The sequence below is a fragment of the Haliotis asinina genome, chromosome 12 (assembly GCF_037392515.1).
Source record: "Haliotis asinina isolate JCU_RB_2024 chromosome 12, JCU_Hal_asi_v2, whole genome shotgun sequence".
NCBI classification, from domain to species: domain Eukaryota; kingdom Metazoa; phylum Mollusca; class Gastropoda; order Lepetellida; family Haliotidae; genus Haliotis; species Haliotis asinina.
In genome coordinates this window covers 40,556,501-40,583,109 of record NC_090291.1, presented here as the reverse complement: position 1 = coordinate 40,583,109, position 26,609 = coordinate 40,556,501, and the positions used below count along the sequence as shown (strand labels likewise).

The following is a 26,609-nucleotide window of genomic DNA, read 5'->3' as shown; positions in this document are numbered from 1 at the left end:
GTAACACCAAAATGTGGACATAATCAATATCAATCTAAAATGTTTTAATCTTAAGTTATATCAAAAAGATATCTAAAAAAGAAAGGAAAATCAGAGAAAAGGTACAAATTCGAAATTGCTCAAAGTTCAGCTATACTTGCAACAGTTTGCATACAACAAAATGTCAAAAGAATAGAGATCTCTAATGACTGATTATTCATAGAGTGAAGAGTATAGTTTTGTTGGATACAAAATGACAAGACAATAGATACATTTTAGTCTACTTGTACAGCTCACAAAAACAATAAGCAATACAACTCACATTTTCTAGGAAACGACATTGAAAGGAACGTAGATCTAGTATGTCAAATGTGATGAAGGAACACTTTAGTGCACACAGTTTAGCTTGAAATAACATGCCATAATTGCCAAGTTTAACAGAAACAAAAGGTCATAGGTTGTAGCAGTGACGATGCTTGGAGAGGACTTAGTTTATGATGTAATTTGTGTTGGCAGGAAAATAGCATCAATAACTGATAGCCTCCATACATGTAACACTTGCAAAAAATGTGTCATATAGTTGTTTACAAAGGGCGAAAAGGGGTGCTTAAAACACTGAAACATGGCATTAATGGCTTGCACATTGTTTACAGGATATTACAGAAGATCCATTTAACATTTAACGGGTGAGGTGGGGGTAATTTATTTCTGAAAAACTGAAGAATTTGTTTGCTGGACTCTAAAATTACAATATGTCTGAATGAAAATGAAATTATTAGTAATCTTCAATCCGAGAAATTAATGGCACATTTGGAACCTTTGACTAAAACAGTTTAATATCTTTCACAAAAAGCTTAACCCATGGCCAGTAATACTGCTTTCCTCAATACTTTTCTAAATCATTATCTGATCTTGTTCAAACAGGTACCTTTAGCAGTTTCAAGGTCAAATTTTGGAAGTTAATTAACCACAGTAAAACCAGTATTTGGCCAACTGCCTGCAGTGTTTGCACACAATGGAAAACTTAAACATCTTTCAGCACAAAACACACCTGAATTTTTGCTTAGGAACAGAAACATTACGAGAGTGGTTGACATTAATTTTTATAGTTTTTGTATTGAAACAGTTCAAAACAAATATATTTTCCAATGAACATTTTTACAAATTTTTACAGGAAAATAATAAAAACTTAGAGATATATAGATAAATGATGTGAAGGTTTGGGGCAAATAAACCATTGTTTTCATTTAATCAAAAGAGCAGGATAAATTTGTTTGTTAAATTATTCAAAACATTTTAAAATTCAAAATTTTGGAAACCAATTTTCTTTTTAATTAAGTCATTATACATGATAATATCAACTACAACATATCTTGTTCTGTGGAATTTCTTCAGGTTAACTTGAACATCTATAGAAACAATGAACTATGAAATCATAAACATTGCTATAGATATCTTTAGTTTATTAGATCAAACATTATTATTTCCAAATTATTATCTACCTAGAAATAATGCCATGTCATTACACGGATGACAGATCCATTCAGATGAATGAATACATCTAATGAATTTGGGAGGAAAATTTTAGAATTTGGAATTATTCATGACTCTTCTGCAGTAAAGAATTCAAATGGCATGTCTACAGAAATACAAACAATACTCTACCAAAAGATACACCCTTGTATGCAACCATTGCAAGTCAGTCTAACAGTGCTAAAACTGTGGTGTTTCACGAAAGATTGAAATGTTATGATTGTCCTGATTCATATTGTTTAATCATATACTTACGAGTGCCATAGCTTTACGATCACTTTGTGAAATGGGACTCTGATCTCAGAAGCAACTAAGCTTAAGAGTTCAACAAAAACAAAAACTCAGTTTATAAGAACTTGTTCTAAGGAAAAACTGATTTGCCTATTGGGAAAACTACGAATACAAAGTCTTCTAAAACTCGTTTTTCAAATAAACCTGAGCCCTTTTCCTCGAAGCGATCATACCGTTACGGTGATCGTAACTCCTCTACTTTCACACAGACTTACAACTGTCGTAGCAATGCAATCACTCTGAGGAACAGGGCCCTGAACTACAAAAAGCACTTATATACACAAATCTTTGATCTCGTTTCAAAAACTCTAGGTGTATAGCACACAACAGAATTACAAAGTGCATCACAGCAGATATAGTGACAGTTGATATGATCTCACATGGTGCATAACTTGGAAATGGAGGGAGATGTTGCAAATCAAACTGATGTACTACAAAACTCAGAGACACTACATCTTCAAGAATCAGGGCTATCTGTAAGAAAATCATCAATCCAGGATCCAGTGACAAATATTGTTGGCCTGTCAACATGAAAATTATTCGGATTTGGCCAGATCAATTTTATTTCTTGTTTTATGAATCCGCCTGCCGTATTTGTTCAAGAATGAAAAAAAAAAAAAAATTAATTTCACCCACTCAAAAAATAAAATCCTAATGTTTTTATCGGCTAAAAATGCAAACTCAAAAGAATATACTTTTTAGGTTGTTTTTTAACCCATATTCATTTCATAAATTGACAAAAGTAAAATATTTTGAGTTTTTAGAAGGAACGTTACTTTGATTGGAATTTTTATTTTTATTTTTTTTCCCGCCTGCCTTTAGGTTTTCTGAGGACAAAAATCCGTAAAACAAGAAATAGAATTGGTCTGGCCTTATCAAAAAATTCAAAACATAAAGCTGGGCAGTTTCGAGATCATATTTGTCATGAGGATCCATGGTGTTAGGAGACAGAAGAAACAATAATAGCCCTGATTATAGAGGATGATACAAAACTGACATCCATCTTACCTCAATGTCAGTCAAAAAAAGAACATTGGTCACAGAACTAGCTTTGTCAAAACTGTGCTTTAATAATTCAATAAAAAATTTCTCTTTTCAAAGATTTGTAGTTTTTTTGGTGATTATCACAATTTTAATTCATAATCTCCAGCACAGTTTCTCATACCACAAGTCATGTACAAGTTGTGCTTACTTCATGAAGTTCACTATTATGGTTTTATAAGAACAAAATGTCCAAATGATTAAATCTCTTTTCAACAAAAAAGAAAGAGCGAAGACAAATTTTTGTGGATATACATCTTCTCACTGTGTACAGGTGACATTTCAACATTGATTCTGTTGCCATACTTGTTTGACAATGACTTAAGAATCTGTGTCAAAAACGTCACTCATACAAAAGAAAAAAGTTGAAGATCCATAAAAAAAGTTGTCCTCTTTCTTAATATTCTCAACTTCTAGAATGCCATTTAAAGAAATCAAACAAGAAAGTTGTTTACAAACATATAAATTCATTTGTAGTTTTGACATTAAAACATTTTCAAATATTATTTTTGAATTTCATATCAATCAATGTACAAGAGAAAAGTACATGACTTGCAGAGTTTCTAAGGCTACAGCCTGGCACCATATTTTGTAACCAATTCAAAATACGGGCCAAATGGATATTTCGTATGTTATTATATGTTCATCAGTTTAATTAATTTTTAATTAATTTCTTGCTTCACAAAATTTTAAAAGGCTGAACTTTTTTGTCCATATACCAAGACTGAACATTAAAAGAATTGTCCATAAACAAAGAAAACAAACTGTTCCGAATTAGCATAGCTGTTAACATTTCAAGCCTGACATTTATTACATGGTCAGTGTATATCAGTTTGCAAAAGATGGCGCCAAGCTGTTCTAGAGAAGCAGGGAAGGTGACAGTACCTGGGGATGTCTTGTCAGACTCACCAACGAGGCGACCATCTCTGATGGGCCTCAATTTGGGCATAGACCGAATGTCTGTAAGCAGAAGTTCATGGGGGTCTTGGACTTTTGGTGGTGGTGATTTCAACTTTCTGTCCTTCACCTGAAATGCATATCATTTGTCATCATCATCATCATCATCATCATCATCATCATCATCATCATCATCATCAAACACCTTGCTTATATGACACGCTCTTGCATCTTAACAGCAAGTTATGAGACTACATTTAAGAATCAAAATCAATCAAAATCATATTTGTCAATCAGCTAACCACAAGACACCACAACAATACGACCCAATCATATGCCTTCCCTCAACACTGTAAACTGTATCGATGCCTGGCTGCTGCTGCATGGGTAGGTGCATGGGTATTCCAAGTTACATCACACTCTCAATCCATCACACCACACAAATGCAAAACAAACACCAACCACAAGACAACACCATGAATATTGCATATCAATCTCTGAACAGTGTTCAGATCAAACAAACCACTCTATAGGTTCTGTTCTGAAAACATGGTGAGTATTTGTGCAAGATTGTCCGAAGAACAAGGAATAAACTGTATCTTCCACTTCTAGCTCTTTGCGTCCTGTTACTGCACACCTTTGTCAATAACCATAGTGACCATGGTTCAGCCTTACAGAGAGATAAACCGCTAAGTGAGGCTTCTTCCACTAATCTGTTTACAAATTCAGCTGACAGTAAAGGCAATGGAACTTAGAAAGAAAATCACAAGCTTTTTCATCCTATCCATGCAAACTTATTGTTCACGACAAATCAAAAGCTTTTTTATTCCATCCTTGGAAACGTAATGTTCAAGACAAAATAAAAAATGGAAAAACTGAGCCAATCTGAACTATAACAGCACAGATGGAATATATTTAGAAGAAAGTTCAAAGAATTAAAAAGACAACCTGAAATGTCTTTTGCATATTGTTCTTTATACATTTTCCAATCAGGACTATTCTCACACACATCATGAACGAATGAATAAATAACCCCTGTCCAAAGACAAGAACTCTAGCTTGGAGAATAAAGCTGTTGCATAAGGGTAACTCAATAGAAAAGGCATTAAAGGGTGCAAAGATATAAATGAATGTTGACGGGCAACAGTTGCTTTAGCAGAAACTCAATTTTTTGCCAAGTTTTCAAGACCAATCTATCAAATTATCCCCGAACCCTGTCATCACTGAATCCTCCACAAAACAGAAATCAAGAACATATTCATCAATAAGTAACCTTACATTAACGTCGAAGAAACAACCGGATCCATCACAAGAACATTTCAAGTGTTGTCAGTAACACAATACTACTTCCCTACCTCACAATCCTGGAGGAATCTAACCGTTCTGTCTGAAGCGATGGAAAGCACCAAATGAAAGACAAATGATAATAATGACACTCAGGAGAAGTCCATTCACAAGTTACCAAACGGGAAAACTTAAAAAGAAATTACGCATCTCCAATTTGATTCCAAAACCACTAATGCGCAGAACTAGGATCAATATCAAAGCCAGAACAAGACACCTACACAGATTTTTTCAAATCAGGATGTTTCCCTACAGACATTGTTCAGAACTAGCATGATCTGACCTCTGACCTCAACTCCAATTACAATCAATCTCAAGATAATTACATCCCGCAAAACAGTCTACAGAAGCTATTTTAACACATTTTACAATATATATGTATGCTTAACGAGATGCAGCTCTCATCTTTTCTGAAGTAAATTACAGTGGACTCCAACCTAGTTTATTTATCTTTGTCAAGACACCACATTGGAGAGCTGGAATTAAAGCTCTATATTCAGTGCAAAATATTACCCGTGATTCAGTAAATTATAAAGCATGTCCAAAAACAAACCCCTGAAAGATGATGGAGCACCTCTAAATATACAGCACAGGAACCAAGTTACAGAATCTTACAAGAATGAGCTATTTTCTTATTTTCTTATTTTTATCCAGACTGGTTCAGACTTTTAACAATTCTTGTCTATTACAATCTTTCAGTTACACTGTGCTACAGTTGCTTTGTGTGGTGTTGGGAAGGAAAGTACCTTCTTCTTTGGGGTAAAATAAAATGATTATACCATAACCCTCCAATATTTTGCATGTGTATTTCAATGCATTTTCACTGCTAATTGATCTATTGGCATCAACTTGTGAAATTTTACATTCTGTTAAAATTGATCTTAAGTAAACTTTGACAATGCTTGTCATAAGAGGTAACAAACGGGATCAGGTGGTCAAGCTAGCTGATTTCGTTGACATGTCAGCGTATCCCAATCGATGCTCATTCTTTTGATCACTGGATTGTCTGATAGACTTGATTATTTACACATCACCACCATATAGCTTGAATATTGCTGAGTGACGGGTAAAACTAAACTCACCCACTCATTCCTTCAACGCCATATGATATACCAGTGTTTCACTGATAAATAAAAACATACGATATCATCCATTCATTTCACTTTCACACCATGTCAGCTTAACAATAGATCTACCTTCAGTAATGTTTCACTGAAAGATTAACTCTTTACATATTTTTCATTGTCTCTAAAGTATCAAAGTGTGAGTTTGGCTTTAACAATACTGCAGCAATACCACAGAAGGGGACACCACAAATGGGTTTCACACATAGTACCCATGAGAAAACTCGAACCTGGACCTTAAGCATGATGAGTGAATACTTTATCCACTAGACCACCCCAACACCTTAATTGTCCTAGAGTAATGTAAAGACAATATGCTCGAAATTCAGGTTAACAAATTAGCTGTACTGTAAGCATCAATGTTGTCATTTTCAAATGGCTAAGAATCAATTCATTCAGGGTAGATAATCATCAGTTACTAGTACCTTGTTAGCTTTTCTCCAAACACAACAGTCAAACCAGTGGTCAATATATGAGCACTATCTGTCATGAATGACTGAATTAGGTCAAAAGAATCTTTGTAAAGTATTTCTGTTGAGTTACACTTTGTACATACTTTTTATAAGACCCTCCATCCTTTTAAGTTGAAAACATGCCCCAGTGAAAAGGGAGATTCTGAAGCTAAGGAAATCTAGACTTGCTATTTTGGGTTTCAGCATTTCAGTAAGGGCTTGTGTAAGGGTAATGTGTCAATGAACTGTGAGACAGACTAAGCATTTCTGTCACATTGACCTGTGAAGATACAAGTTGGATTTAATCTTCAGCAACCCATGCTTGTCTAGGAGCCGACTAACGGGATAGGTTGGTCTGGTTGGCTGACTTGGTTGACAGATGTCATGGTATCCCATCGTAGAATGATGCTTGTGAGAATTACCTCTTTGATGCAACTTGCGACAAGCCTAGAGGCATCATAAGGGGAATGAGGATTCAAATCCTTCAATCAGTTTGGTTTCAAAAGAAGGTCATTTTTCGTCTCCACATCCCATCAAAATACTATTTATTATCTGGAGCCATTCACAGTGTTAGCTTGAGATGATTGCGGAAGTATTCAAAACATGTCCATCCAACATGAAATCAATAAATTCCACTTAAAATGTCGGACAATCAGTAGAATATTCGAAAATATATTGCACTGGAGAGAAAAAATAAATGATTTCTTTTTTCATGAAAAGAGTGTGACAGGAATAATCTGGTATTCTACCATCACTGTCCCGCAGCAAATATTAACAAAGTCATCTATTGTTTGGAATTGGTGAAGTTAAAGTAAAGCTTATTCTTAGAATTGATGACATGATAAAGGAACTATAAGGATTAAAAATAGAATTTTAGATTTTCGAACCAAAAAACTACATCAAATTCTTAAGAATCATTACATAAACTGATGCATTTTTTTAGGTTTTTAGATACACAGCATTGTAAAACGAAATGTGCAAAAATTCAGGCCACAGTAACAAAAACATCACATGGGTAAGTCTTATGAATACATCACATGTTTTATGGATAAAAAAATTACATTAATTCTTTATATAAGAATAAGCATTTCAATCTGTCAAGAAAAATACTCATTTAAATTTATGTTCACAAAATAGGTAAATGCACAATTACAGGAAATGAGTTTAAAAGGAACAACACATGCAACCGAAACATCAAATGATCAGGCTTTAACTATCAAGAAGTATACACCGTAAAATCTATGTTCACAGAAAAGGTAAATTCACACTTCCTGTTTTGAAAAAACGAACAACAAAAAAGATAAAAACAAACGAATAAAGGACTTAACTTCTGAGAACTATACACACTATTAAATCTATATTAACAAATATCAATTCACACACTTACACAAAGGTTGATGAGATCAGGTTATCCACACTTCTACCACTACCACCAATACTGTCCTGGGCTGTCACAACACCAAACACATGATTTAACCGGGGTTTGTGTCTCCACTTTTCCCACCCTCAACACAATGAGGGAACGAGGCATGCTGTAAATGTGTTGACCCAGTAAAACACCCCCTCACAAATCTATTGTGACCCTCACGTGTTGCCGGTAAAACGTCATTCATAAATATAGGTATCAAGACCTACCCTACATTTACTCAAGAGTGTCCGGCATATCACTTCAGGTCTTAGATATTCTTGTGTTGAGTTGAGACACTAGACTTATCACTTCTCTGTCGGAGGTGGACAAACAGAATAAATGACATATCTGATCATATTTTTGTTGTAGCTACACAATTCTACTGTCATGTGGCCAGTTATGCTTATCTCATCTTTAAACCTATTATGATGATTATCTTGCTGTAAAAAACTAGTCGTTATTCCCCACAATAAAACACAACACTGACACCTGTAATACATGTCAGACACCTGTTAGAGTCCTGTCAAACTTAAAACAAACCAATTCTGGGCATCCAGAACCAATATTGCTAAATTCAACATATTCAACTAACCTACACAAAATGCTTTGAAAGAAAATAAACCAAACCAGAACAGTCAGCCAAACACATATTCCATTCTATTTAAGTCAAGGTAAATCCACCCATATAGAAATATTCAATGGACAGTGGTGTTGCTCCTGTAAATAACTCCATTGGAACAGGGTTATGAAGATAGTATCCTCAAAGGAGTATTCAGGAAGAGTAGTGTTTACTCTCTCTATTCTATCTCAATACAGTTGGACCTATTTTCTGTATGTCATCTGTGAATAGCTGGAAATTAATGCTTATACCCTGCCTGTGGTAAGAAATACCTATATGTAAATTTCACAGGAGGTATACTATCAGCCTGACAACTTGTTCAGAGATTGAACCAGACTACCATGAAACCTTTCCAACATTATTAATATCATATACAATTCACCAAATTTTGGAAGGTGTTGCTCAGATTTACATGGAAAATGGCAAAAGAGGATGAATTTTAGCTATCACTGATATATCACTAGAAAACATTACAGGTAATAACATATGAAATTTCCATGACTTTCAATGACTATTTCTTTAACTATTCTTTAACATTAATGCTATGACTTACTCAGGATTTCATGACAAATTCTAACCAAGTCCATGTACAACTTTCCTAACGTATTTATCTGGGCCCCGTTTCACAAAACTCTCGTAAGCCTAAGGTATCGTAACCTTTCTTGTAGCATTTGTACCTGGCATACTGTAACATAGGAGATGGAAATGCTACGAGAAAAGTTACGAGATCTTTGGCTTACGAGAGTTTTGTGAAACCGGGCCCAGATATACTACAATATGTATGTACCCAGAATAGAGTGAAATACAAAATACACAAGCACACTTTAAGACATTTTCAGAGAAATTAAAATGCATTACCTACAGAAACATACCTGAATATCTAATCATTTTGTGAAATGATCCTGGAGACAGATAAGATGACTTTATGATGCATCCATGTGGACTCACAAACGGAATTTTTTTACACAAACAACTAAAAAAAAAAAAAGCTGACACAAAGCCCATTGAGTGTGTATGTTCCTAAACAAACACAAAACTTAGAAAGAAATAGTAAACAAACAAATCACATGGTAATAAATTTGTATTAAACACAAGATTTTCCACAAGATAAACTCTCCTACCTGTTTCCTTGGGATCACTTGAGCATTTGCACTGTCTAATATGCAGACTGCCTCCATTCAGGAAATCTGTTTACTCTTACTGGGGTGCTAAAATGGTTCTTACAAAGGTGAAGGTCAGGAAATGCCTCAAAACATGGTGAGCAGACGATCACAAATTCAAGCCATGAGCACAAGCTAACGGCTCTGGTCTGAATCAGACACTAAGGTTCCATTAACGATTCATCACACTGGTTTAGAGTTGTATTGGATTCCCACAACTTGAGATAAATTATTCCAAAATCATCACCAAGAATGATGCAATATATTCTCTGCTCCCAGACAACGACATTTAACCATGTAAGAAGCCCTGTCAGACACACCAATCTCAAAAAACATCCGTTGGTAACACAAGGATTAATCCTTCAATGGGACAGCTCAGCCACTGACATTTGAACAAGAAAAATCAAGAAAGAGAAAATGACAAAAACACATCCAACAATATTCATCTCCTGTCTGACCGACGAGGAGAAATAACCTCACTCAATCATTAGAGGAATATCGACAGAATGCTTTTTTTCAGAAGGTATGACCAACCTTACAGTAAGAGAGCCATTCTACAAGACATAATATGATTGAGCCTATGCCGACTTAACATGCAATATCAGAGTAGCTGAGCGCCAGGGGGCTTGATGTTCGGAAACAAGGTCTTCATGACACAGAGGCAGCAACACAAAAAACTAGCACTGATCAATTGTTGTCAGGACAGCATTGGCAAAGTTTGCCGTTTAATTTGAAGAAATGAGGCATTAATTCGAATTTTCCCATCATTATGGGGCATCGTGTACTTAGAGTAACGCTACTAAGGTGAAAATTCGGACAAGGATACATAATTCCTGAGAACTACTACATAAACAGCCGATCCAGTTTTTTTACCAGTTTAGCCTTTAGACCTGGATTTACAGAGTTATCATTTGTCATAAAGAAAGTAACGTTTAAGAACAGCTTGGTATTTTTTAGCAGTGATATGCATGATACTGTTCTTGTCACAAGCTAGGCGTCCATTTCTACGAATAGAAATGTGTTTTAAAGATGTCTAAAAGTTACGCATGTATGTTGAGGGATCACTGAAAGTATAAAAAAACAGGAATGTTTCTACAATAAAACATGAAATCACCCAAACTCAGGTTTTACTTACACAGCAATGCTAAGTATACTTTGAGATTGTGATTAACCACAGATTGGTACCTGCAAAATATAACCCTTATCACATTTTTTGGTTCAAAAATAATTTAAAGCAAAAAAAAGAAAACTTGACAAAACCATACTTTTAACGTGATATCACAAATGTTTTGTCAGTTAGGTGAAATACACATGACATTATTAATATGACAGGATACAAAAAATATTATTTTGCTTAAGAGATAATTACTGCAGCCAAGTTTGTTTCTGTATTCTTGAAATCATGTATTATTGATAAATAACCTTTTCTGTTAGACTAAACATCTATCTCACTGAAACTGCTACTCACTCAAATTTTACCCTCAACACTATCTCACTTAAACTATACACCTGCATGTATGACCCCAACCTAAAACATCGCCTTGATAAGTCAACAACACACAAGACCACAGCTTACTTCACACCTGAATTTTCACCTCTCCATATTATCTGAACATCATCCCCAAAACGTTACAACACAATACCACCACGTAGGTAAAGGCAGTGAGGTAGCCTAGTGGTTAAAGCGTTTCCTCGTCATGCCGAAAACCTGGGTTCGATTACCCACATGGACACAATGTGTGAAGCAGTGCTTCATCCAGAGGTGTGTGTGTGTGTGTGTGTGTGTGTGTGTGTGTGTGTGTGTGTCTGTGTATGTGTGTGTCTGTGTATGTGTGTGTGTGTGTGTGTCTGTCTGTCTGTCTGTCTGTCTGTGTGTCTGTCTGTGTAACTACTGAAATGTGTGCAAGTGCAGTTGAGCCTTTTGCCTTTCATGGTAAGCATGCCACAGAAGACCTTTGGATTGTATTAAACATTGCACCAATGGTGGCTCTAGCCTTGAAAAAATGTGCCCCTGCATATTTTTTATCATGAATGGCACAATGGTGGTTGCCTGGCTGCAGGACTAGTGAAGCCTATTTCTAATCCCCCTCACCATGATATTGCTTGAAAATTGCTGAAAGGCACAAAAACAAATTCCCTCACCACACTGCCAAAAACCCCTACTTGACCCTCCTTTCATCACCAACATCCTCAGATCACACCCCAAAACCTACCACCACCCCTCAAAAACCCATCCACACAGCCTTGCATGCAATAGAACACAACCCTTACTATCCCACTTTCCTTCAGCCCATCAAGGGTTAAAGCTGCTGGAAATCTGTGTAATTTAGCCACGTACAGCTTTAAGATTAGTCGCAATCAACTTGCAAATTCATTAACATCAACAGATTGGACAGGGAAGACATAATGGAAGATATTTTCACTGACCTAAACATCAAAGATCAGGGGAAATAGAGTCCATTAACCCCCATCATTGCGTGAAATATCACACAGTCACTGCAAGGTTCTTGCAAAATACCTTGGAGAAGTGTCAGTCACTGTGACAATGACTGACTGGTGAAAACATGCCCATCAGTTTTCTTTTGAACTCATGTCAACATTGTAAAAATTGGAAATGTTGTGATGTGTATTTAATCAAGCCAGTCATATACATGAAACAAGCAATGGAGAATCACACCACATTTTCAGTTCATTCAAATGAAAAGATCAGATTCTGTAAAGACAACTGAATTGATTGCATATTATTTATGTACCTTTACTTAATGAGTTCATAAACTAATCATCATCATCATCATCATCATCATCGTCATCGTCATCATCATCATCATCGTCATCATCATCATCATCAACTCCATAACAACAGGTGTCATCATCATCAAACAAGATAAAAGCAAACGTTATCGGCAATCTTGACTTAATTACATTAACATTTCCACACAGGAAGCAAATATTACCTGCAAATTCTACATACCAGTAATTAAATTAACCTTTCATTTTGTCACAAGGAAAACAACACATGTTTAAGCAACCAATATAGATTTCCGCCTACTTACCACCGACCAGCAAGTGCGACCATATTACAACACTGCCCCCTAGTGTCAACCAGATCGGCTCAAAATACTCGGCAAGTCAAGCCGGGACAGACAAAACAAGCTTTCCATGTTTGTAATATGTGAGGCTTAGGATCATGTCAAAGGGGACAGGAAAAAATACTGTTTGCCTTCTCACTTATAATAAATAAAGACCAACCAACCACACATCTCTAGCAATAAAACCACGTAGACATGCTGTCATCCGCGTTATAAATATTCTTCTATAAAATACAGTAATTCAGAAATTATGAATAATCATTGTTGGCTTATTTATTACAAGTGTTTATTTTTCTGGAAGAGGCATAAGCTGTATGGTGAGGATAACCATATAAATATTTGATAGGGTACAAGGGAGATATTATCCTGATCAGAAATTTATTTCCCTTCCAGGCATGCAAGTATTATATCACATCATGTGAATTAATCAGATCTTAACATTTTGACAAGATGGTAAAACAAAGGTAACATTAACTGTTCAGAAAAGAGACCAAAAGAATCACATCTGCAATAAGCAACAACAGCATACGCTCACATTTACGGGACAAAACGATTTAGGGAAAATGGTGTTTTTATGATTGATATTTTATCAGTGTGTCAATGAATAAATAGATCTTTTTTCAGAATTTCAAAATTTACATATATCCCCAACTACCTTTGTCTAGTATACTATTGTGTCAATGGTCCATTGACAACTATCAAATAACCAAACTTTCTACAACAAACAAGGCACAGTGGAGTGGCCATGTGACCAAACCTCACTTACAACAACAAATTATTTTCCAGTTGTAAAACATCAGATGCACTATGCATCTATTATTCACTGAAGCTCAGATTTCAATGACACTGCACAAAAATTAACTGAAAAATACATGTTCCCACACTTCTCTTTATCATCAAATGTCTTTTCAAGCATTTAAACTTCGTGAACATCATACTGACAAGAAGATTCTACCGTATTTAAACTTGGTGAAAATAGCAGTCCCATATCCTCTACAACATTCCTTTGCATTCAATACCTTAACAGAAACTTGAGCCCCATCAAACTTTACTTACCAATTTGACAGGCACGACTAAATCTGATACTTACAGCCGAAACCTTTGTACATCCGCATTACATAAAAATATACTGCCAATATTTGAATAAAAACTCCATAGACAAATTCTTTTATCCAAAATATGTAAATAGGCTTCAGGTGGCATAGGGAGCCTGGGTGGTGAATTAGAGGTAGCCCATCTATTCATATTGTGTTTACAAATTAGTTGTGTGGAACACGTTCTCTGTAGATTCAGTGGGCGTGTCACATACTGGACATGACTGCCTCATGGATGTAAGTAAAGACTGACCTACTACTGTAAACATACTCGACTAATGCTCAGTCTGAATATACTGTATGTATAATTTTGATAGTAACAAACAAACCCATCTGAGCTGAAAAGGAGCTAGTGGGAGACCAGAGATTCAGGAACCTGAAGAAATCTAGACTTGCTTTGTTTAAGGCTATAGCATTGCAGAGAGGACTTGGAAGTAGGGAAGTAATAAAGTTTGGGGACTGAAAGAAACCATAAACATACTAAAAGGTCTAAGAACAGTCATACTTATTAGCCCAAAACTGCAAGGCAATGTTATATGCATGTGTGACTGTTCTGCATTTTCCAAATGAACTTGTGTGTAAATAAACATGTATTTTATTACACTGAATTTGTTCCTTTATTTATTCCCAGAATTTCGTTCACAGTGCAATACATTTGTTGGGAAGAAACCTGGAGAAGATTAAAGGAACATTTGCACTCCCATATGTTCCCTTATTTGTTTCCATGAGTATATATCACTGATATAAATGGAAAATATTTTTTTCATTAGACTAAAAACGACAATAAGAGACAAGCTGTTGTATCATTAATAGTTTGTAATGCAGATTTATTGCTGATCTAACTGAAAAATTTATTTACCTGACAATTACTTTCAACAATATTTTCAATGAATAGATGAATTAGTACCTTTAATGTTACAGAGAATTTTCTAAGAGAAAATGAAGGCATGAAGTCTGGTCATAACTTCACCGTTTTGTTACAACTGTAAACAGAATAACCAACAAATCCATATAAAATAACATTGTCATGTCATACAGTAAAATATACCCAAACAAACATCTTATTTCAGCTTGACTATTCCTGACTCAACTATCCACAGACTGCACCATATAGCTGGTATATTGCTGATTGTCACATTAAACAAACAAACAATCAATCAAAATTATTTCCACCAGCTGACATCAAGACATCCAACAAGATCAGTTTAAAAACAAATAGCATTTATAGGAATGAAAGTTTGTGATACATACATTGGTTCAAGGTGGCTGTAAGTGAGGACCTGATGGCTGAAGTGGACGTGAGAGGAACAATGTGTGAGATCGTGACATGTAGGCAGGGACCATTCATTACATGAACATGAACCGGACACACAGATCAGGGAACAGCTGAGAATATGTGGACTTACAACCAGGGATTGCCTGGGACCATCTCAAAATCTATGAAAGCTTTCTTAGGTCTATTTATAAGTTTATCTATTCAACCAAGCAAGAACATGCTTGGTCATCTGTAGTGTCACGCAGACTTGATAACCTTGGGAGTGACAGGTAGGCTCCGAGATTCATCACGATTATGAATGTTGTGACCATGATCACCCAATAAAAGTACTTAAAATTGTGCCAACCCCATATGACAAATGTCAACAGGACAAAACTGTAATGAAAACATGTCCATTTCAGAATTAGTAACAAATTTATCTCCAGCTTCCAATTTCACATACTAAACTTTAAGTAGAGAAAAAGAATATATCTAGTTTGTTTGTTTGCTCATACAGAGTAATATTCCAGCTATATGGCAGCAATCTGTAAATAATCAAGTCTGGACCAAATAATCCAGCGATCAACTGCACGTGTATCAATCTATGAAACTGGGATACAATAACAAGTCACCAAGTCACCAAGTCACCAAGTCACCAAGTCACCAAGTCAGCAAGCCTGACCCTTTCGTTGCCTCTTATGACAGGCATGGGTTGCTGAAGACCACTTCTTAGCTGGATCTTCACCGGCAAAAAACCCAGATGAAAGATGTAGAAGGGTACTATTATCTTAAACAATACAAATGGAAGTTGAACCAAAGCAACAAGATGCTATTTGATCTTTCCTCACTTAATTTAGTAAAGTCTCCCTTGAAACTTTTATGACACTAAACGGCCAACATACCTACTTCTATAGTTTCCAAAATGACATGTATCGATTACATATCCACTTAGAGTTACCAATACCACAACAAAAATGTAAGTCCGGAAACACTGTCTCCTGTGTACAAACAAGAAGAGAAATTCCATAAAAGTTTGCCTCATCCTCTCTCTAGCAATCCAAAGCCAGCAGTTATATGATCGCCAGTGTAAACATACACGTCCTACGCACAAACACTCTGTCATACTTTCTATTCGACTTGTCTGTACACAGAACATGATGCAGACCCTTCTTTGAAATAAATACCTGGATTTAATTAGAGGGCTGCAAAATTCACTTGAAGGACTTGCAGCTTTGGAGGGCTGCTGTTCTGTAGATGGTGTTTAATAGGCTGCATTACGTGGAAGCTCATCCCAGAGTTTATTGATTGTCTTGTCAGCAGTTTTAGTTTGACGGTGTTACTGACAGAAATAGAACCTTAATATCTGCGAATGTCTGTGTTATATTTAGAAAATGGATCCAGAAATTGGTATGAATGAAGTTTGAAACTGTTGGGAAGTCTTCAGACAAACAGAACTGCTGCATGCAAGACGAAATCAGAAGAAAGTTTGTTTCACTTTTATTTAACAACATGTAAACGTTCACTTACAAGAAAGAGCAAAAATCATGTAAAACAATAAAACATGTTTTACATCTTGACCAAAGTTTAAACATTCAGTCAAACACTATCATGTTTGCTTTGTTGGTTGTATAGACAGCAGGCTGAAAATTATCAAATATCAACCTGAAAAATAACAGGTACTAACAGTGATTGAGTATGTTTAGTTCTATGCCACTTTTAGCAATATTCAAGCAATATCATGTTAAGGGACATACATTTTATCCATGACAGGGATCGAACAGGGTTCTTTGGCACAGGCTATGAACCAAGACACCAAGCATGACACCCTGTAAACCAAGACACCAGCATGACACCCTATGAACTAAGACACCAGCATGACACTCTATGAACCAAGACACCAGAATGACACCCACATTACACCTTATTAAAAAAAGGAAACCCAGCCTGACACCCTGTGAAGCAAGTTACCCAGCCTGACACCCTATTAACCAATACATGTAGCATGACACCCTAAGCGCCAAGATACTCACAAGACACCTGTGAACTAAGACACTTGACATGCTCTGAACCCAAACACCCAGCATGACATCCTATGAATCAAGACTGAAATATTAAACCCTATGACCCAGGCCACCCACATGACACCCCTTAACCCAAGAACCCACATGGCACCCTATGACACAAGATACCCACATGACACAATACGAACCAAAACACCCAACTTGGCACCATGTGAGCCAAAACACCCTACAACCTAACATCCACATGACGCCCTATGAACCAAGACACCCAACAAGACACCCTACAAGCCAAGACCAACAATGAGACAGACACCCACATGACATCATATGAACCAACACTGAATCCTTAAACCCTATGAACCAAGACCCCCAACATGATACCATATGAACCAAGACACCTAGCATGACAACCTATCCATTCAGTTCCTACTAGGTTGCCGGTGACCATTTCTAATCAAGAATCACCACACAGCTGTGTTGCTGTAAGACAGGAGCACCTGCTGATTCTCCACCATCAATAAATTTGCATCTAACGCGTAATCTCCTGTAAACTCCTCCAGCCACAAGCAGCAAAGGGCAAAGCTTTTATATCATGCTATAAAATCCATCCTGAAGGGTAGGCCTAACAGCCTTACATGGGCTCATACAGATGTAGGATTAATCAGCATGCAATTCAAGCACGAATACAAGCTTATAATATCAAAAAATCCATTCAACTTCCCAAGGGAGATAACTCTCTGACCCTAAGCATGAGTATTTTCAATAATGAAGATTAGATATTTGGTGAGTCATTATCAATATTTGGATCAATCGTAAGTAACAATATTTGATATTTCATGGGAAAAGAGCATATCAACAAAAAACTATTAGCAATAATGATATCCAAGAGTTATCTCCCTTTCTGAAGAATGTCACATGTCATGCAGTTCTGAGTAAGGAAGTGAGCAGTTATTGCTGATTCAGCATTCTTGCAGCAATTCAGAGGAAGATGTGTTGAAAGTCCTAGATATGTCCAACAACAATACCAGTGCTGCGAAAACAGCATGCAGTTATATTTTTTCCATATCTGACTTTCATACACAGAATATCTGCACCCAATCCATTGGTGTTGTGTCTAACATAAGTGAGGGATAATGCAGTTTTGGCAATATGCCAACATTTTCACAGAGCAAGTATATGTAGCTTAGAATTAAATGCCATGTTTGACATATTGAAAAATATGGGTCCACTCTCACTGTTTCTCAAGCAAGTTGAAATGTGAAAAACAATATGTCAAGCAGTGAGTTTTTTTATTTTCCTGACTATCAAAAAGTAAAACATCAAAAAAACATATTCAATACCTGGGGTAAACCTATCTTAAATACTATAACATCACAAATAATAAAACGTCCCTATTCATCCAACCCTACATACTTTCACCCTGACTACATCTGGAAGAAATATGGAAAAAAAAGAAAATATTTTTTCAGTTACAAAATTTCAACCAACCTAAATCTCCCAACAACAAAAAAGCTCTGAGAAGAAACTGAATGTGGATAATCATCATGATAAAGTGCTTGGACCACTTGGCTGACTCAGCATAACTCTGTGGTAAAAACAAGAAGTAAAATGTTCCAATACTCACACTTCTGAGAGGAGGCCGTGATCGAATAAACTCCAGTATCACAGCATGAGCATCATTCTTCACTTTAGGGGGAATGTTACCATTGACCTGAGGTGGATGGACAGACAGACAGACTTGTCAGAGAGCATGACAGCATGACAAGAGGCATGACATGACAGGCATGGGTAAATCAATTGACAGATCAACTCTCAACTTTACAGCTGTTCTTTTCCTTTCCTTTTCTTAAGGATGGAAAAAAAAGGAATTAAAAAATAAAAGAGAAACAATTAATTTTAAAACTGCACTCTTTCATAGAATTATCACTATTCTTTGATGAAAAGCAATATTGATGATTTTTATTCAATCGTTATGGTCAAAATACTCTTCCTACTGTCTCAAAAAAAGACTACCATGTCTTTTTCTAAATTTCATTCCCAAATATAATCCCTTAGACATAAAATAATTATTTCAAATGACACCCAATGGTTTGAGGTCTTCAATAAGAACATCAGAATTGGATTCTTGGCATTAGCGTTTGATCAAGCAGGATAATCATGACGGCTGGTTAAATCAAAATGCCACCAACTTAGCTTGACGCTCTAGGTTTAAAAGAAGCCTTCAGAATCGATTTAGCCAAGAACAGTATGCACCATTGTCTGGAGTTGAGACCTGTCAAAATGGATTTATCCAGCAGAATGATGGGGTTATTTTTAGTCATAATGGTCTCAAAACTGAACTGCATTCACAAGGATCGTGATCATTGATTTTCATGCAAACAATTAATGGGTGTGACAACCGGTGAAAAGGAGCAAATAATTTAAGTTCAAAAGTAAAATAAGAAAGAGGTAGACAGATGCAAAACATAGGAAAGTTATTTTAAGACAAATTAATGCATTGATGAGATCTTGCAGCAACCTTTCTCATGCAGTAAACAGGGACACACCCAAATACTTCAAAGTTATTACATGATCAAGGCAATCTCACAAAGTAAAAAGAAAAATAAACAAACAGGATGGGATATTACACATGAAATTTAATTTCAAAACCACAAATTATCAACATTTCATAATAATTCTGCTTATTTGCGACTTACAAGAAATGTCTTAAAAATAACTGCCTAAACAATGCTCATTGTTTCAATTTAAATAAGTGTGTTTTTTGCAGCCTCTACTCACCGATATCTTGTTGAGATTGTATCTCCGAGATCGGATGTCTTCCAAAAGAATCTCAAAAGGCGTGAGTTCAAACTCATCCTGTGGCAACACGACATGTTCCACTTTCTTTAACCGAACTCCGTTACGGAGCTGTCGCATAATCTGCACCCATAGACGAGCCTGGAACACAACGAGTAATAATCATCAGTTACTTCAATTTGAATTGAAAGCTCCTTGTATCAATGGTGAATGGTCGTCGAAAAGTGCAGCTTTGTGTGTCATAGGTGTCTAGCTATTGATGACATGGTGCTGTAGGTGTCTAGCTGTTGATTGCATGGTGTTTATAGGTGTCTAGCTATTGACGACATGGTGCTGTAGGTGTCTAGCTGTTGATGACATGGTGTTGTAGGTGTCTAGCTGTTGATAGCATGGTGTTATAGGTGTCTAGCTTTTGATGACATGGTACTGTAGGTGTCTAGCTATTGATGGCATAGTTTCATAGGTGTCTCGCTACTGATGGCATGGTGTTGCAGGTGTCTAGGTACTTGAATCCTGTGTGTGTAGCTGTTGATGGCATGGTGCCACAACTGTTTAGCTACTGACAGCAAGATACTTTTGATATCTAACACCTTCATGTGGTATGGTGTCGATATGGTTCAGAAACATCTTCATATTGATCAAGGTACTGAGCTTCCCAATGCTGATGACAGTGTCAAAGTTGGAATGATGTGTAGGATTACAGGACTGAAACTATTAACCTCACACTGAAATAATGTATTGATTCTGAAAGGGAGTAATGAACCAGTCAGCAATATAGCCTCCCTGAGGGGCTGAAGAGGGTGAAGAGGTGTTGGATCACAGGAGGTGACCATGACAACAGACAACAGCACTCACCCAATCAGATCTCTGCAGCTCTTCAACAGTGTCAACATCCTCTTTCTTTTTAGCAAGATTCTGAAAACAGGATAAGCATTACTACATATAACACAACCAAATGTTTCATACATCTTTCAGAATATTTCAACAGCCTTTTCAAAAATTAAATTTTAATTTACAGGCGTTGCAAATAAGTATGTACTTATAAAGGGGTGGGGAGAGGGGAGTGCTCAGTTGTGTACGGTAGGGGTGAAATGATTAGTTAAGAAAATTGTCTTAAAGGGTAAGCTAAATTTGGATTTGTAGAATAGGGCCTTGTTGTGTAAGGTGATGTGGGTTATGGTGGGTGCAGGGCACAGCAGGGTGGGGAGAGAATGAAGAGTGCAGGTAAGGTTTGATGGAAGAGGAGAGAAATGGGTTATTGCAGTGGTGGGGTTAATAGGGTAGAGAAGGAGGGTCAGCTAGCAAGGTTAAGGCGAGAGATATTTTAAGGTCTAAACTTGTCAGCAAAATTAGTACATTTGTCCACAAATAACAGGAGATCTACAATCTGTGCTAAAGACCTTTCGGTCTATAAGGCTCTTATATAACTTAGCTCTGCTTCACATGTTTGCACCTTCTAGTACTATCATGTATACTTTCAATAGCTCAGCTTATTAGACTAAGCACAATGGTACGAGACTCAGTCACTTGGATTTTTACAGGCCAGGGGCTATTACGCACAATGCTTGAAATGTAATCTTTGGCAGAGATAGGTGTTTCAATTTTGAACTCATCACTTCTGTTTCACTCATGTAAAAATGTCTTTACACAAATAATATCCGCAAGACATATCAGTGACAAGTTCTGTTTGAATAAAATGGAAATTCAACTCAAACACACGAGGTTGATTTCCTAAGCAAATGAAGAGACAATTTCAGTCATCTCTTAGGAGTCAAATTAATAGCAACTATTCAACAACAAGGTAATGTCCGGAAACATATCTGTACTCTGTGACCAAACAATCACACTGTCTGAACCCTCACAGAACACCAAACTTTGATGAATAATTCCTCATGTGGAAACACATATCGCTGCCTTGCTTCAAGTTTATAAGCTGGGATTAATTGATTTCAACAACGTAGCACGTTCAAGCAATGTTTCATCAATTGTCACATGACTACGCGAGCTAAGGTACGAGTAAGCTCCATCAATAGCTGAGAGAATCTTTCCTCAAAGAGTGCCAACATTGCGGTAATGGCTGAAATGTTTCAAAGTGTCTCAGAAGACGTTGTTCACGTACAGTAACGCAGCATGTGTTGGATGAGAGGAAAATGATTTGAGGAAGAATTTTAACTGTTTCTTCTAATGACTACAAGAGTCCTAGTGCCACTGTCTCTCCCAACACAAGGAAATTAGATGGTGCCTCAGAAAATTTGTACTTAGCAATTTTGTCTTGAAGTTTTTTAAAACAAATGTCATTTTCATGTAAATTATGCACACAAGACACAAGTACATCATAAACACTTGAAATTAGATCAACAGGAAAATATTTTTATTTCTTTTTATTTAATGAAAAAATTACATTTAGTAAGAGGGTCCAATTTTGTCAAATCTGAATCATTTAAGATCATGAAACAGTATACCATGCATACACGCAGACTTAAAAAATTGTACAAGTACACAAAAAATGGTTTCTAGTCCAAATAGCAAGACTTATTCAAGCTTAAGGGACTTAAGTTTCACAGTAATAGAATACTTTGAGTCATCAGATAAATACTTATAATACTGAACATTTAAGGCCTAAACATGCAATTGTTTCCATTCAGTTATGATTTTTTTAAAGTGGTCCAATTTAAATTATGGTTTCTTGTTTAAGGAAACAAATTAATCTACCTGAAAAGTGCGAAAAAAATAATTAACTACTAAAAATAATGCTGGTGAAGTAATTACAAAATAATGTTTTACTGCAAACACTACACTAACAGGCAACATTTTACACAGAAGCCCTGAAAAAAATGACATTTCAGACTTGTGCCTACATCTCAGCTATTTTACTGAAAGTTACCTTTAAAAACAACACATTTTACACAGGATTTTTGTTATTTGACATATACACTTCACGCAACAGCTATAAATCACATACAAAGTAGACAAAAGATTTTTTTTCTTTGAATATTCTCAGCAGCAAGACAAACTGTGAACATTTAGAATACTCTCAGACTTGAAATAATCCCTAGAAACAAATAAGCACATTTTAAACCCCTTGGAAGGAGTGTTTGGCTTAGTTTTGACATGAGAGTAGATACGTTTACAGTGAAGAGGGTGAGACATTTGCTCACTGAGAAGTTTCTTTGAAGAAACGTTCCAGAAGTATAGCTAACTACTCCGCAAGACAAATCTTGCTGATCTTAACCAAATTTGTCCTAATGGCTGGTTCGTTTGTTGTTTAAAGTCACACGCAACTATATTCCAGCAATATGGTGGCAGTTTGTGCATAATCAAGTCTGGATCAGACAATCAAGTGATCAGCACCTTGAGCATCATTCTACTCAATATAGGATATGACATGTGGCAACCAAGTCCGCAAACTTAACCTGATCCAGTTAGTCGCCTGTTACAACAAGAATGGATTACTGAAGTAAAAATTCTAAACCAGATTTTTAAGGTTTTTGTCGCAAGGGAAAGCTTGTTGGAATATCTTGAATTCTCACTGCAACACAGTATGTGTATGTGATCATGGATAGTGAAAGAAATTAGTATTCCTCAAGCTGAAAAGAACATACACAATGAGGAATTTAAAGGTTGATTGGTTTAATGATGTAACACATTTGAAGCATCTTCATCAGCTGTTCGACGGGGATTTAACCATTCAGTAACAAGTATTTTGGGCTGGCAATTGGGAAGTACCAAAACTGGATTAATTCTGTCAGTTTACAATTGTTAGAAACTGGGAAATGGTTGATATATTTGCTGCAGGGTCCAAATATCAAGACCAGTGAAGGTCCGGGGTAGAATAGGCCTTCAGCAGCCCATGCTTGCCAAAAAGGGCTACTATGCTTGTCGTGAAAGGCGACTAAGGGCATTGGGTGGTGAGACTCGCTGACTTGGTTGACATGGCATCGGTTCCCAGTTGAATTTCCATGTTATTTGAACAGAACCTGTCAATGCTATGTCTTGCAGATATTATTTGTGTAAAGATATTTTTACATGAGTGAAACAGAGGTGATGACTGCAAAACTGAAACACCGATCTCTGTCAAAGACTTTATTTCAAGCATTGTGCGTAACTGAAACTGGCAGGGCTAAAGAAATCTCTAGACTGGCATTCTGGGTAAATAAAGTTGTCTGCTTTGTCATCACAACATCTGTCCTTACAGTAAACCATGTATATCTCTGGAGCTACAATCAATTTAAATCTTACTAACTCTTAGGTTTGAAACATGTTTCTACTGTGAATCTATTTCACCAATAACATTCTTATTGTTTAAGAAACTTTCACTAGAGTAAACTGCAGACTAATCAACACATACAATACTTATCAAATTTACCTGAAGCATTCATATAATCTTTATTGTTCCATCAAGTATCTGCCATAATAGAATATATTTAAGATGGCACAAATACATTTCGGTGAAGTTAATACAGAGTATTTATTTACGGGTATACATTCAAACATGAGCCATACACTGACAGACTCGAAAACAATTGTCACGGGTAAAAACCATGAACATTGATATTTTTATAATTCTGACTCATTTTCTTCTGTCAAATGAAATATGGAAACAATACCATAAATAACAATACCTTTTGATCTGATGATATTTTATCAAGGAATGTGATAAGCTCTTGAGCCTCTGTCACCACTGCCCGGCAGACAGCCTTGTAATGGTGGTGAGGATCTTGCCAGGAAGATAAGTGACGAATGCAGCACTGAAACAAACAAAAAACACATTTAAAGATTTTCTAAAATATGTTCAATAATTCCCTCTTACCTATTAGAGATAACAAAAACATATTCAAGCTTACACCACATGTTCCAAAACAAACAGGTATTCTGAAACAAACTATATGTTGTTTCACTAGAGTTACCTCCCCTGGTCCATTCAACCAAGGTATTTAGCTAAACAATTCTGTTATTTGTGTAATGTCTATGTACTACGGTTGTGATATTTTTTATACATGGATTTGGCATTAAAGTGTTCATTTTGTGCTTATAATAACGACCCCTTTCTGAGAAAAATCTTTCAAGATTTTTTCTGTTTAGTTTTAAAGTAAAGTCTTTAGTCACGTTAGTTAAAGTGACAGTATTAGACATTTCTCCTGCAGTTGGTCTGAAGATATGTCATGTGTTTTGCTTAAAGGAACAACTATCTCTGGGATAACCTGAAATACATATTTGGATACACTGAAACCTGGCAACTTTTTATTTGTTGTTGAATGCTGCACTCAGCATTATTTCAGCTATATGATGGTGGTTTGTAAATAGTCAAGTCTGAATCAGACAATCCAGTGATCAGCAACACGAGCGCGAATCTAGGCAACTGACATACGATGACAAATGTCAATAAGTCCGTTTACCAAATCCAATAAGTCAGTCGCCTCAAACAAGAAGAATGGATTGGTGAAGACCAATACAAATCCAATCTACACTGGTTCCAATTTTAACAATATGTAATGTAGTTCATATTTTTAAACAAGAACTTTCATTTTTTCATATTGAATAATCAGTTAGGGTAAATATCTCAGGTGAAAAATGAAACATATTTTCAAACTTAACACAGTTCATCATTCAGTTAAGTCCTCCCTTGGTGTAAATAAACAATCTTAACATAACCAGGTCAATTAAGACACCATCTATAATCACCATTTCAACTGAAGATGTTCACAATCTTGACATGCCATTGAAATAATTTTTCCTGTTACAAATATCCCACAATGGCAGGTAAATGCAATCTTTACTGTCAAACACTGTGGGCAAACACAGGTCAAAACGGCTGAGTGGCTACGGCTGACAAACATGCGTTCGCATCTGTACACCCCAGACAGACAAGAGGGAAGTGTTACGCTTGTTAAACAGTTGACACGTCAACAACCTCACCCCCCAACTAACATGCAGAGCGGGAAAGACATTAATCATGACACATGGACAAAATTAATGTCAAAATCTTACATTACTACGAAAACAAGACCTACTGTCTGTCATATAGAACCTAAAGCAAAAATATCCAAGAAAGCCCACGAAAAGCTCAGGGTTCCTTTCCATTTTATTTTACTTTTTGTAACTATGAACTTTTGTGTGTAAAATATGTTTATTTCAGAGACTAGGTGTTGGTCTACATGTTCAACTGAACACATAGTTATCTTAAAATGTGATTTAAGGTACTGTCATTGATAGAATGAAGATTTTTATGGATATCAACTTCTTTATTATGAGAACACAACGTTTCGGAGTTAATGCTTACTCCATCATCAGGTGATGATGAAGGAGTAAGCATTAACTCCAAAACGTTGTGTTCTCATAATAAAGAAGTTGATATCCATAAAAATCTTCACTGATGATGAAGGAGTAAGCATTAACTCCAAAACGTTGTGTTCTCATAATAAAGAAGTTGATATCCATAAAAATCTTCAGTCTTATGTATTTCACTTCTAAATGCCCTTCAAAGACTTGATCTGTCATTGTTATAT

The 26,609-nt window shown here is 36.1% G+C and overlaps 1 protein-coding gene across 8 annotated transcripts in view; it reads right to left on the bottom strand.

Annotated features, from left to right (window-relative positions):
• LOC137257349 (protein spire homolog 1-like) overlaps nt 1-26,609 on the bottom strand; it is a 123,010-nt gene that overhangs the window by 17,777 nt on the left and 78,624 nt on the right. For 6 of the 8 annotated variants that reach the window (XM_067794668.1, XM_067794663.1, XM_067794664.1 and 3 more), the window contains exons 4-8: nt 24,726-24,851; nt 20,959-21,018; nt 20,086-20,244; nt 18,932-19,018; nt 3,730-3,871 (exon numbers count right to left, since the gene is read on the bottom strand). In XM_067794668.1, coding sequence (XP_067650769.1) covers nt 3,730-3,871; nt 18,932-19,018; nt 20,086-20,244; nt 20,959-21,018; nt 24,726-24,851 — 574 coding nt within the window. The remainder of the gene's footprint in view (nt 1-3,729; nt 3,872-18,931; nt 19,019-20,085; nt 20,245-20,958; nt 21,019-24,725; nt 24,852-26,609) is intronic. The other 2 variants (XM_067794666.1, XM_067794667.1) reach the window with 2 other exon arrangements.